This window comes from Eulemur rufifrons, chromosome 7 (assembly GCF_041146395.1).
Source record: "Eulemur rufifrons isolate Redbay chromosome 7, OSU_ERuf_1, whole genome shotgun sequence".
Taxonomy (NCBI): domain Eukaryota; kingdom Metazoa; phylum Chordata; class Mammalia; order Primates; family Lemuridae; genus Eulemur; species Eulemur rufifrons.
In genome coordinates, this window is record NC_090989.1 from 83296302 (window position 1) to 83311525 (window position 15224).

General features: G+C 35.0%; 1 protein-coding gene across 1 annotated transcript in view; it reads right to left on the reverse strand.

Annotated features, from left to right (window-relative positions):
• Positions 1–15224, reverse strand: part of PIK3CA (phosphatidylinositol-4,5-bisphosphate 3-kinase catalytic subunit alpha) — an 84518-nt gene that overhangs the window by 14636 nt on the left and 54658 nt on the right. Inside the window, exons 5-9 of the mRNA XM_069472909.1 lie at positions 13623–13868; positions 12569–12654; positions 7907–8012; positions 6908–7060; positions 6648–6782 (exon numbers count right to left, since the gene is read on the reverse strand). Of these exons, the coding sequence (XP_069329010.1) occupies positions 6648–6782; positions 6908–7060; positions 7907–8012; positions 12569–12654; positions 13623–13868 (726 nt within the window). The remainder of the gene's footprint in view (positions 1–6647; positions 6783–6907; positions 7061–7906; positions 8013–12568; positions 12655–13622; positions 13869–15224) is intronic.

Genomic DNA, 15224 nt, shown 5'->3' on the forward strand with positions numbered 1-15224 from the left:
ACACATCCTTATAATTGCTGCAAGGCTTTCAAAATTAAAAAGTAAAAATAAGAGAAAAAAGAAGAAATACCCCCATTACAACCCTGTGTACTAAATAGTAGGAAATTAAAAAGAAAATATAACTTTTTTGTATAATGCCAAGTAATATATTTATTCTCTTTTAATATAGATATATTAACTGCGCAGTGAATAATTAGGAATGCATATTACCATATTATGTAAAACAAATATAAACCTTTAGAATGAGTTACACATATTCCTAACAGCTAAAAATGAAAGCAGACATCCATGCTACTTGGTTTTTGTACATTTACACATTGTTAACTTATTTGGCATAGCAACAAGTATTTATTAAATATGTACTGTGTGCTTTGTTCTGTTTTTGCTGCTGGGGTTACAAAACAGTAAAAGCCCCTGCACTAACAGAGCCTCCACTTTAGTGGGAAATCAAATAAACAAATAAGAAAAATATTGGATAGTTGCTATAAGTACACTGGGTGATGGAGAGTGACTGAGAGGCTACTTTAGACTGAATAATTTGGAAATAGCCTCTCGGAACATAATATTTAATTTGTGATTCAAATGGTAAGAAGGAACCATCCACAAGAAGATCAGGAAGACTATTGCAGATGGAGAAAACAGTACAGGGCTCCAAGGAAAAAATAAGTTTGGTGGGAAGGAAGAACAGGAAGAAAGCCAGTAAGTCTAATGCCCAGTAGAAAAAGGAGAGGAGAATGGGATGTCAAGTTCATAGCATGGGTCAGTGTATAAAAGTTATAGGTCAGTGTAAAAAGTTTGGATTTTATTGTCATTGACAACTATTTAAAGGATGACAACCATGATTTGATTTATGTTTCAGAAAGATTATTGTGGCTGCTCTGTAGAGGGAAGGAGACCAGTTAGGAGGCTATTGCGATAGCCCAGGGAAGAGAGAATAAATACTGAGTACTCAATTTATCAGGAAAAGTAGTCATTACTATTTATCATCTGGGTCCAATGGGCTCTTATATTATTTACTTATTTTTGTTTATATTTTTAATATGAAATAACTTATAGAAGAATAAAATAATGTGATGGTGGAAAACAATTTTTTAGACATTTTAATAAGAATTTAAACATAGTAAAACCACATTTTTATCCATATTTTCCTGGTTTTGAAGATAAATGTCTGTGTCAACCTGCACACTACATCATCAAAATGCAGTACTTTTGAAAACTCTGATGGCTCATAACTTTGTTGAAGAGAGGATGGCCATCTTCTTTGCTTTGTAATTGTAAAAAATTTCCATTTTTATAAATGGATTTATAAATGGTATTTACTTATAAATACCAACCAGAATGATAAATCCAAGATATTTCTCTTATTTCTACATCAACTTTTTCCTTCCAGTCACCTTTGTATACACACCTGCCTCCAGCATTTGATCATTTAGAAAGGGTATCAAGTAAATTTTGGTGTACGTCATAAAAGATGAAAAGAATACTGCAAAAACATGAGGCTGTTCAGGTTCTTGTCACAAAATACTGTGTGAAGTCATTTCTGTTTAATGACTGAAAGTAATTACCAAATTTCCTTTTTGTCCTTGGAAATACTACCAATTTTTTTTTTTGTCTTTAGAAATATATTGTTCACTAACCATTATCTTGTGTTTGAGGAAACTAGTCTAGGATATTAATAATATAAAATAGCTCATATTTCATTTATATAATAAATTTCACCATCATCATTAGAGCTTGGAGCAGTGGTTCTCAGCTGAGGTTATTCTGCCCCTCTACTTCCCAGGGACCTTTGGTAATGTCTGGAGACATCTTTGATGGTCGCAACTTGCTGTGACTGGCACCTAGTAGGGTAAAAGCCAGGAATGCTGCTAAGCGTCCTGTAAAGCACAGGATAGCTCCTACAACAAAGAATTATTTGGCCCAAAATGTCAACAGTGCTGAGGTTGAGCAACTATTTTCTAGAGTGCTATTGTCTGTCTCTTTGCATTCATATTGTAATCTGTCTAATGATTGTGAAATATCTTCCTCTGTCAATTTTGTTCTCTTTGTCCTTACAGGTGGAAAGTAAAAAATTCTGAATTCTCAACAGTCAGTGCCCAATGAAAGCCTAAGAAACCCCAAACAAACAAAAAAACTACAAAGATGATACTAGCAGACTTCTTTTATAGCTCTGGAAAGATGATGTAAGACACTGGGCAATGCAGTCAGAAAACTGAAGGATAACGTGATAATGATGATTTATTTCACTACTGTATCATCTTTCTAGGCTATTCCATCCTTCATATTATCTTAAGTTTTTTTTTTAGCATAGTTGAAAATAATTAATGAATACTGATGAAATAATTCCTAGGATGATGAAATAGTAAAATATTTACAATACAGAAAAACTAAGATCCCATAATGTATCTTAGATTTACAGAAGTTTCCAACAGATGCAAATGGTAATTGAAAGAGTAGGTTTTGTTCTATTATAAAAATAAGCAATTTTTCTTTGAAACAAAGAAAAATTCTTTTAAGAAAGAATATAGTTATTTACAAAGAGTTAAAACTGCTCAAGGAAGAAACTCATGTATTTGAAATTATACATGCAACAAACATATTATTATATAATTCAGCTTACAAAAAGAACTGGTACACTCCTTACTGAGATCACAGCTATAAATTAATAAAGTTCCTAAGTACAGTATTCCAGGCTGCCACTTGGTGCTGCTGTTACTGTTACGGGGATAGACATATTTCAGGGCCTCTTGGCTCAATATTCATTGGCTATTCTATCGATAACCTATAACCAGGCCAAAGAAAAAGTGGTAAATTTGGAAATTGTGGGAAAGAGACACCAGTGAACAAAAGTATCTTATCTTGGCACTGATACCTTTTCTCTTGAAAAATTAGGGAGAATTAATGGTCCTTGAACCCAGTTGTATTAGGGTTCCAAAGCTTCTGCTAAGTTTAGATAACTAGGTCAATATTTAAACTCTATATTGTATACATTCTTTTCTGGGGAACCTGGACTAACATGGTGAAGACTTGCTATTTCCTCTGCTTCCAACTTCAACTAGTAGCACATTTATATAGGCATACCTCATTTGTATTGTGTTTTGCTTTATTGTGCTTCACAGATAATGCATTTTTTTTTTTTTACAAATTGAAGGTTTGCAGCATCCCTGTGTTGAACAAGTCTATTTGCACAATTTTTCCAACAGCAAAAGTGCTCACTTTGTGTCTGTCATGTTTTGGTCATTCCCACAATATTTCAAAGTTTTTTTATTATTGTATCTGTTATGGTGATCTGTGATCAGTGATCTTTGATGTTACTATTGTAATTGTTTTGGAGTACCATGAACCATACATAAGACAGACATAACCATACATAAGACAGACAACTTAATCAATAAATGATGTGTGCTCTGACTCCTCTACCCTCCTCTCTTTGGGCCTCCCTATTCCCTGAGACACAACCATACTGAAATTAGGCCAATTAATAAGCCTACAATGGCCTGTAAGTGTTCAAGAGAAAGGAAGAGTAGCACTTGCAATCAAAAGCTAGAAATGATTAAGCTTAGTGAGGAAGGCATGTCGAAAGCCAAGATAGGCCAAAAGCTAGGCCCCTTGTGCCAAATAGTCAAATTATGAGTGCAAAGGAAAAATTCTTGAAGGAAATTTAAAGTGCTACTCCAGCGAACACACAAGTGATAAGAAAGCAAAATAGCTTTATTGCTGATACGGAAAAAGTTTTTTAGTGGTCTGGATAGAAGATCAAACTAGCCACATTACCTTATGCCAAAGCCTAATCCAGAGCAAGGCCCTAACTCTGCTCAATTTTATGAAGGCTGAGAGAGGCCAGGAAGCTGCAGAAGGAAAGTTTGAAGCTAGCACAGGTTGGTTCATAAGGTTTAAGGAAAGCAGCTGCCTCCATAATATAAAAGTATAGGTGAAGGAGCACCTGCTGATGTAGAAGCTGCAGCAAATTATCCAGAAAGTCACTTAAAATCTAGCTAAGATCACTGATGAAGGTGGCTACATTAAGCAATAGGTTTTCTTTTCTTTTTTTTTGGAGACAGGATCTTGCTCTATTGCCCAGGCTGGAGTGCAGTAGCATGATCATAGTTCATTGCAGCCTCAAACTCCTGGGCTCAAGCTATCCTCCCACCTCAGTTTCCTGAGCAGCTGGGACTACAGGTGGGCACCACCACACCTGGCTAATTTTTAAAAATTTTTGTAGAGATAGGGCAACAGATTTTCAATGTAGACAAACAGCCTTCTCTTGGAAGAAGATACCATCTAGGACTTTCATAGCTAGAGAGGAGAAGTCAATGCCTGGCTTCAGAGCTTCAAAGAACAGGCTGCCTTTTTGTTAGGGCCAATGCAGCTGGTGACTGTAGCAGCAGGGACTGACTCCAATTTTGAAAGAAGTTCTACTGTGGGTAAAATGCTATCAAATGGCATTGTGTGCTATAGAAAAATCTTTCATGAAAGGAAGAATCACGCAATGCGGCAAACTCCACTGTCTTATTTTAAGAAACTGCCACAGCCACCCCAACCTTTAGCAACCACCAACCTGATCAGTCAGCAACCATCAATATCTTGATGGCTGACCTATTACCAGCAAAAAGATTATGACGTACTGAAGGCTCAGATGATCATTAGCATTTTTTAGCAAAAAAAGTATTTTTAAATTAAGGTATGTACCTTTTTTTTTTTTTTTTTTTTGATATAATGCTACTGCACACTTAACAGACTACACTATAGTGTAAACATAACTTTTATGTGCACTGGGAAACCAAAAAAATTCATGTGACTCTCTTTATTGCAGTGGTCTGGCACCAAACCTGAAATATCTCAGAAGTATGCCAGTACTTCAGTCTCAACCTCAAGGTTAATATCTCAGAGGTCTTTCCCGAACCCAATAACCAACAGTCTGTCCCCTCAATCCTGTTAGTTACTCTTAGAACACTATTGCTTTTTCCATGGTAAGTACCATGATTTATATAGTTGACCCTGGAACAATGCAGGGTTAGGGGTATCAACACCCTGCACAGTTGAAAACCCGTGTTTTAACTGTTTTTTTTTTTTCCTCCAGAATATTATGGGGGTACTAATGTTTTGGTTACATGATTTGCTTTTGTGAAGTTTGAGTCAAAGTCATATGTATACCTATCATCAAGATAGTGTGCATTCATTGTACCCATTAGGTGTGAATTTACCCATCCCCTCTTCCCCAATCCCACCTACTTGGTTTCTGTTGAGCTTTACTACTGTATGTGCACATGGGTGTTGATTGATTAGTTCTAATTTAATAGTGAATACATGTGGTATTTGTTTTTCCATTCTTGCGATATTTTGCTTAGAAGAATGGTCTCCAGTTTCATCCAGGTTGTTACAAAAGGTATTAGGTTCACCATTTTTTTTCATGTTTAACTTTTGACTCCCCCAAAACTTAATTACTAATGCCTACTGTTGACTGGAAGCCTTACTGATAGTACTCTGCACTGTATTTACTGATACTGTAAGTTTGTGTTGTCTCTTTCCAAGATGAATCATCTGTCTGAAATTTGTGCAATCACAGCTGTAGACCTCAGTGTATGGTATATATCAAGCAATTCATCTTTTTCTTATAATGTCATGACTTTTCTCTGCTTCTTGGGAGCATTTCCAGCATCACTAGTGGCACTTCGTATGGGTTCCATGGTGTTATTCAAGGTTTACATACTGCACTAAACATGATGAAATATACATGAGAACTGCAAGAGATCACTTTTTATTGCAATATACAATTCACTGGAGACCAACCAACTGCTCATGAGGAGATGACTAGCATTACAGCGTGTTTTAAGTGGATACTTTTAACACTTGGGCTCACCACAATAGCAACAGGAGGAAGCTATGAAATTATTACAGTCATACAGTAGGCACTACAGATAATTTTATGCAGTTATGATTTAATACTGCATCTTTATGTATGTTTACATTTTCTCAACTGCAAATGGAGCCATGTATGGCCTGTAAGTGTTTGTGTGTGTGGTTTTGATAAATTTTAAGTTTTTATAATGGTCTTGTGTATATTATATGGTAGTAAATGATAAATAAGACCAGTATCTACATATACTTTATGCATTAATGATATACCTTAACTTTTCCTTAAATTTTTCAGTATTTTCAGAATACACAGTTAATCTGATTTTTTTTTCAAATTGTCGCAAATCTCCAAAAATTTTTACAATATATTTACTGAAACAAATCTGTGTATAAGTGGACCCATGCAGTTCAAACTCGTGTTGTTCAAGAGTCAACTATAATCTTACATTTCTGCTTCTATCTGTTTAATATTTATTTTCTCCATTAGACTGTATACTCAATGTAGGTCTGTTCATGATTTTATTACCTAATGCATATCCCAGTGCTTTATATACAGTCAGCATTCAATAAGTATCTGTTAAATGAATGAAAGCAGGTTAGGACTCTGAAGAAGGAAAGCTATAGTAAAAATATTAGCATATAGAGAATTTTTTTCTATTGCAATATATCCTAGAGCTCAAAGTATCTATGCCAGTTTAACTAGAATACATGAAACTTTTTCCATACAAAGAGTATGTACCCAAATCCACAGATTATGACGGATAGTTAATAAACTGAGTGATTTGCCTTACCAGTCCTGCATGGGAATAACTAAATCCTGCTTCTCGGGACACAGACCAATTGGCATGCTCTTCAATCACTGACATATCTGGAAATTTTACCACACTGCTGAACCAGTCAAACTCCAACTCTAAGCATGGAGTTTCCTAAGACATGAGAGAAAAGTTATTTTTTTTAAATATATATATATATACACACACACACACACACACACACATAGTGCTTGATGGTCATAAAAAAAAAATCTAATTTATGATAATAAAAAACTTACCTTATTTGGATTTGAGCCAGTAACACCAATAGGGTTCAGTAAATCTTCTAATCCATGAGGTACTGGCCAAAGATTCAAAGCCATTTTTCCAGATACTAGAGTGTCTGTGTAATCAAATAAGTTTATATTTCCCCAGGCCAATGGACAATGTTCCTTAAAAAACAAAGAAAAATATTCACTTCTGTATGGATTTAATTACAAAACACATTTCAAAATACTTTTCTTCCCCAGAAAGAAGTTTTTTTTTTTTTTTTTTTTTTTAAAGAGGCAGGGTCTCAACTCTGTTGCCCAGGCTAGAGTGCAGTGGCATGATTATATGCTCATAGCTCACTATAACCTCGAATAACTGGGCTCAAGTGATCCTCCTGCCTTAGCCTCCTAAATAGCTAAGATGGCAGGTACATGCCACCATGCCTGGCTAATTTTTAAATTTTTTTTTGTAGAGTTGGGGTCTCTCTATGTTGGTCAGGCTAGTCTCAAACTCCTGGCCTCAAGTGATCCTCCTGCCTTGGCCTCCCAAAGTGCTGGGATTATAGGTGTAAGCCACCATGCCTGGCCCTCAAAAAGGTGAATTCATCAACTGTCTCTACATTAATAAGAATATGGTATCTACAAAAAGCCATATTGATTTTTCAAAATTTAAGTACTTTCTTTTCTCTCTTCCATTTGAAATTATATGTATTTTCTTTAATTATAAATTGGAAATATGAACCAAAGCAAGCATGACAGATATTTATATATAGTCACTGTTATGTATTTACTTTGCATGTTTAAAAATATTGTATCAATATGAACACAAAACATACTTATTCATCATAAATTCCTAAAGCTCTCAAGGTATTCTTCTATGATACATTTATTAAAAATTTTAAAATAGCTTTATTAATGTTTTCTTAAATAAAGTAAAATAACATCCATTTTGTGAAAAATTTCATTCAGCAGTATAATTAGTAAAAGTTTTTAGAGGTAAACATAATGGTTCCTTCTGAAATACTTTACCTCTTTAGCACCCTTGCGGCCTTTAACAGAGCAAATGGAAAGGCAAAGTCGAGCAGCACGAGGAAGATCAGGAATGTATATATCATAATTCAGCCATTCACTCCATCTATGTAAAAGTTTAAAGAAAAAAAGAATTTACCAAAAAAAGGGTTTTATCCAGAGTATATAAATGACTCCTATATATCATTAAGAGAAAGATAAACCAATTGAAAACTAGGCAAGGACTGACCAGAATAGGCACTTTATAAGATCATATCAAAATGGCCAATAAACATGAAAAAGTACTCATTATTATTTGCTGCACAAAAAATGCAGATTAAAATCTCATGGAGATATCACCATACATGAGAATGGCTAAAACTACAAAGACTGATGATGCCAAGGGGTGGTAAGGGTAATGCTGTAGTAGGAAATCTCATATACTAAGCGTGGGGGTATAATTTGTTATAACCAATTTGGAAAGCATAATCTACTGAAAGTAAACACATGCATACCCTATGACCCACCTCCACTTCTAGGAAGAAAACCACAGAAATGTGTGCATCTGTTAAGAGCAGAATTATTAACAAGGTCCCCAAACTGCAAACAACCCAAATGTCCAACAGTAGCATAGATATATTGTGGTATATTCATATGATGGAATATTACATAGCAATGAAAATGAACAAGTTACTTACAAAATGGATGAAATCTTATAAACATAGTATTGAGTAAAGAAGCTAGACACAAAAGAATACCTACTCTTAGAGTCCATTTATATAAAATTCAAAAGCAGGCAAAACTAATCAATAGTGGTAGAAGTCAGGATAGTGGTTACCTTCTGGAAGAGGTAAGAGTGGACATCAGAGGGGCTTTTGGAGTGTTGGTAAATGTTCTATTTCTTTTTTTTTTTTTTTTTTTGAGACAGAGTCTCACTCTGTTGCCCAGGCTAGAGTGAGTGCCGTGGCGTCAGCCTAGCTCACAGCAACCTCAAACTCCTGAGCTCAAGCGATCCTCCTGTCTCAGCCTCCCGAGTAGCTGGGACTACAGGCATGCGCCACCATGCCCGGCTAATTTTTTCAATATATATTTTTAGCTGTCCATATAATTTCTTTCTATTTTTAGTAGAGGTGGGGTCTCGCTCTTGCTCAGGCTGGTCTCGAACTCCTGAGCTCAAACGATCCGCCCACCTCGGCCTCCCAGAGTGCTAGGATTACAGGCGTGAGCCACCACGCCCGGCCGATGTTCTATTTCTTGATCAGTGTAGTGGTTACATGGGTATTCACTTTGTGATAATTCACTGAACTATACAATTATGATTTGTATACTTTTACGCATGTATCCTATATACTTCACTAAAAAAAGCCAATTTTGCTTATAAAAAATCAAAAAGAGGCCGGGCGCGGTGGCTCACGCCTGTAATCCTAGCACTCTGGGAGGCCGAGGTGGGCGGATCGTTTGAGCTCAGAAGTTCGAGACCAGCCTGAGCAAGAGCGAGACCCCATCTCTACTAAAAACAGAAAGAAATTATATGGACAGCTAAAAATATATATAGAAAAAAAATTAGCCGGGCATGGTGGTGCATGCCTGTAGTCCCAGCTACTCGGGAGGCTGAGACAGGAGGATCGCTTGAGCTCAGGAGTTTGAGGTTGCTGTGAGCTAGGCTAACGCCACGGCACTCACTCTAGCCTGGGCAACAGAGTGAGACTCTGTCTCAAAAAAAAAAAAAAAAAAAAAAAATCAAAAAGAAAGGAAAATCAAACAACAGTAAATGAGATTTCTTATTATGATAATTGTATTTAATTACTTTTATGTGTAATATAAAGTTTTATTCAGAAAAGCCCACTAATCTAAATAAATCAGTATGTAAATAAAATGAAGGCTATATAAAGTATTTGATGTTTAGAATAACTACTTAATAAGTGGTAATAAAACTTGACATTCATAAGAATAAAAAATTACTACAAAAATATGATAAAAAATTATTCGAATTTTTTATGACAAATTCCTTCAACCTACTGGATGCTACATGTTATGTCTATATTTGGTGGACATATTTGTAAAGAGCCATGTACAATAAATATTAATAGCTTTGTGTTTTTAAAAAACATTAGAACAATGGTTAAAGAGTATGAACTCAGAAGTCAGACTACCTGGAGTAGGATCTTGTTTCTACTATTTCACTAAATGTGTAACTTTTGCTTTGTTTTTTGCCTCATTTGTGAAATGGGACTAATAATAGTACCTACCTTCATAGGTTGTTACTATCTTATAAGATTAATTGAGACAACGTAAGTAAAAGGATTAGAATAGAAACTGGCCTATGAGCTCAAGTGTTAGATATTAACTTTGAAAACTTTTCAAATGTCTTCATCATTCTAGTCTATTCTTTGATTATAAATAAAACAATTCTTAAACAACAAAATGGTATAAAAATTCTATTTTTACTAAGCCAAATTAAGTTATGCTTTATCAGTAAAATACATTCGAGTTATTCTAACATCTTTGCTCAAGTATGGACAAAGATTTTTTTTAAAATATGGTCATTATAGACTTACATTTAAAATGGGGAAATTTAGCATGAAATCTAAAGGTAAAACAAACAAATGTTGTTGTTGTTGTTATTATTATTTTAGAGACGGGGTCTTGCTATATTTTCCAGCCAGGAGTGCAGTGGCTATACATCAGTGTGATCATGGCACGCTTCAAACTCCTGGGCTTAAGTGATCCTCTTGCTTCAGCCTCCCAAGTAACTGGCACTACAGGCAAGCACCACCACACCCAGCAATAAATGTTATTATAAAAATATAGGGAGAAGAAATGGTGTGGGATTTAGTAAGTACACAGTAATTTAAGAAAAATTAAAGATATATCTATTTAAATTTACCGAAGACTTTTTATTACTCCTAAATCTTTAGAATTGCTCATAAATTAATAAAAGTGTTCTACACACCATCTAAGAGGGCTATGTTCTATGAATCTAGTTCCTCAGCACTTTGCTAACAGACAGAATAAATCATGTTTCTCTCTTCTAAAGTCTGTCCATCCCACAACATACACACATATACCCCTAAAATTAAGTTCTTTATTTTTAAGAAATGGTTTTTTATACACACACACACACACACACACACACGCACGCACACACAGTTCAAATGGATTCTGATTTTGGGAGATGACTGGTAACATTCATGAAGAAATCATAAAGCATCTATTATAATTTATCTAGTACATGGGAAGCACAGATTTGGAATAAATAATCTCAGTAAGAATTTTAAAAATCTACTTTTTTACCTTTCTAATAACTTAATATTCCTTTATCTCTGATTTTTTGTTTTTGTAAATACAGAAAAGTTAAAAATTTTATTTAAATTTTCATACTACTACCATAAAGATTTTACCTTTTAGATTAGAGAATTCTTGAAGAAATGATAACCAAATATAGCCCTTTTTAAATAGCTACTTTAATTTACTAAAATTTCAACATTTTAATCAAATATTAAATAAATTCACCTTTTACTTTTATAAAGCTAGTTTACTTTTGGTACTTGAAACAAGTAGGATAAATCTATCCAATATTATTTTGGGGTATTTGCTTGGGGCTTGTTGAAATCCTTGGACTGGTGAGTTTATAGTTTTTACCAAATTCAGAAAAATTCTGGCCATTATTTTCTCAAATATTGGTTTTCTTTTCTTGCCACAACCACCCCACAGTGTGAGTGGGAAATAAACTGTTATTTTAGCAAAAATTAAAAAACATCCTGGGGTTGTTTGTTGCCACAACATAATTTCTAACCTGAATGATATGCTTTCTGATCTATGATGATTCAGATAGGCTGAGGAACTATCTCCCTTCCTCCTGACAAAGAAGGCTACCAGCTCTTTGAACTTAATCTAGGCTCTTACAAGGGTAGCCACCTTTAGCAACTTAATTATAAGACTAGAATTTTTTTCTGAGTCTCCCAGAAGTGGGTCTAAATTCATTATGAGATTTTACTTCTGGAGGATTAACTAGTTAGCTCTACTGCTATAGAGCCCATCTTCAATCTTTAATACTAACTTGAGTTTTCTCAAAATATTACTGGTATTATATTCAGTGTATAGGGGTAGACTCTTATTCCAAAATGATTCCAAAGAGAGGCAAAGAAGTAGCAGGTTGGCAAGCTATTGGATTATACTACCTTTTATTTAATTTAAAGTGTTCCCAACAACTTCCCTCCTTGCCAAGCAATTGATTTGTTCCCAAAGATCTTCTATTTGAATGCCATAAATACCTATTCTTGGGAGTGATTTGAAGGAAATTGCCTCAAAGTAGTTTGGCTGTGAAGTTCTTTGCCAATTCTTACTTCTCTTTCACATAAATGATGATGGAGATAAGAAAAGAAGAAAATGCTAGGTTTTTGATCTAATGTGGTGAATTATCAGCACAAAATTATAACCATATCCTGTTCTTTCCTTAATAAAATGTGAAGAGAAAATCAGAAAAATTCATCTGATAAGACTTTAGAAATAGTCAATAAAGTGATCCTGTGATTGAAACTCATTTGACAGATATGGTGTGTAGGTAAATGGTAACTTACATAACTTGTATAAAACTAATAATGTAAAATACACTACTTTTATTGATCACATTGCTAAACACTAATATGACCTTTGGAAATGGAAATCCATTTACTTCCTTACCTGGGATTGGAGCAAGGTACTCTCTGAGTGTTTACATTGTCACATAAAGGTTCTCCTCCATGGTAGATACCTGTTCGAACATAGATCTAAAAAAAAAAAAAAGTATGTGTATACAAATATATACATTCATACATACACATATGCACACATATTAGATAGAACCAAACAGTAAACAATAACATTTTTGCTCAGATATAGCGTTTCTGTCCTCCTTTTCTTCATGTATATAGTAAGTTAATACTGATGTAGATTCATCATCAAAATTTGTTGCTGCCTTCATCCATTAATAACAATGGGGACATCAGACTACTAAAAAATTAATGTAGGCACACAGTTCCTTTAAGCCAGGTATGTAATTCAGAGCTTTTCATATTTTAGAAAGATAAATTGGTATATATACTACATATTACTTAAAACACTTAGCAGCTAAAACAGTACCCCATAATTAATTAATATTTCTGTAATAAGACACATGAATATTTACACTAAGTGGGATTAATAAAGATTATAAAAAGCCTCACTTCAAGTTGGGTCAGGTTTTTCTGCCAAATGAATTCTGTAAAACTTTTGGTTTTTCTCTTTTAGAGGCAGGGTCACGCTTTCTTGCCCAGGCTGCAGTGCAGTGGTGTGATCATAGCTCACTATACCCTCTAAGTCCTGGGCTCGAGCGATCCTCCTACCTCAGCCTCCTGAGTAACTAGAGCTACAGACACATGCTACCATAGAGACAGGGTCTTACTATGTTGCTCAGGTTGGTCTTGGCCTCCCAAAATGTTGGGATTACAGGCGTGAGCCACTGTGCCTAGCCAAACTTCTGGTTTTAAGAGCTAGAATTATGGATATCAGAATTATTGAGAAAGGACTGTGAGCTGCGTAATAGCTAATATAGATGGAAACTCAAATAGAATTCATTATATATTTTTATTTTCTGAGATTTGTGTGTTTTTTTAGCCATCTGAAAACATACTACAGGTCAACCAATTATTGTGTAGTTCAATAAAAAAGGTTTATATAAAATAATTTATATAAAATAAGCATAAGCATTTGACCTTACCTTATCAATGTCTCGAATATTTACATTCACATAGGTTGCACAAAGAATTTTTATTCTGAGTGCACTATTTATAACCCAAAGAGATTTTGTAGATGTTTCTCCATTCATATATGGTGTAGCTGTGGAAATACGTCTGGAATAAGATGGCATTGTAAAACAGTCCATTGGCAGTTGAGAGTAAAGGCTTTCTTTAGCCATCAGCATCAAATTGGGCATCCTCCCAAGCATTATACAGCTTCTTATGTACTGTAAGATATTAAGGGGAGAAGCCATTTCCTATAAGGTTTTTCATTTTAAAAGCAGAATGTAAGAGTATTATGGGAATTTACATATTAATCTGCAAAGGTGATAAAAAAAATCAAACATTATAGACCACATTTATTAGTAGTTGTTATAACACTTAAATAACTAACATTTGGGAGTTAGGTTATAGTACGGGATAATCCAAGCACCTGTGAATATAAACTGTACAAAAAAAAAAAATAAGGTCAGCTTTTAACATTGTAGTTCTACCCTTAACTGGAAGCAAAGAAAAACAAAAAGGAATTAAAAACAAGGATCAGGGCCGGGCGCAGTGGCTCATGCCTGTTAATTCTAGCACTCTGGGAGGCTGAGGCAGGCGGATTGTTTGAGCTCAGGAGTTCGAGACCAGCCTGAGCAAGAGCGAGACCCCGTCTCTACTAAAAATAGAAAAGAAATTAGCGGCCCAACTAAAAATATATAGAAAACATTAGCCGGGCATGGTGGCGCATGCCTGTAGTCCCAGCTACTCGGGAGGCTGAGGCAGAAGGATTGCTTGAGCCCAGGAGTTTGAGGTTCCTGTGAGCTAGGCTGATGCCATGGCATTCTAGCCAGGGTGACAGAGCGAGACTCTGCCTCAAAAAAAAAAAAAAAAAAAAAAAAAGGATCAGATAATAATTCATTATGAAAACATTGTACTTGATAACAAAAAGGCAACATCACAAGCCTCCATTCACTCATTCATTTATTTAAAAAAATAAAATTGCCTGGCCAAATTTCTTTCTATTTTTTAGTAGAGACAGGGTCTCACTCTTGCTCAGGCTGGTCTCAAACTCCTGAGCTCAAGCAATCCTCCCGCCTCAGCATCCCGGAGTGCTAGGATTACAGGCGTGAGCCCCCATGCCCCGCCAGCCTCTGTCATCTATGAAGTCAAACTGATGTCCCACCCAAGGGTTGTTGTTCACTTGCTCTTTTTGTCCAAACATTTCCTGAGAAACATTAGTTTTGTTTAAAACTAAAACAAAACTGACTCTGCAAGTAGAGGAGACTGATAAAATTATGGATATATTTCCAAAAAAAACTAAAATGCACTGGTCTGAAATTTGAAATGGTAGTTAGCATAAAGATTTTTAATATAAATGCTGTTGTATACATATTATGATAGTCTATTTTCCTACCCCAAAGCCCCACTAGACAATAAGTAACTTGAAGGCTAGGACTATGTGTTGTAAATTACTACTCGGCATATACTCTGTACAAATATAGTTTCATTATTTTTTTTGGAGACAAGGTCTCACTTTGTTGCCCACGCTAGAGTGTAGTGGCTCTTATCATAGCTCGCTGCAACCCTCCTCAAACTCC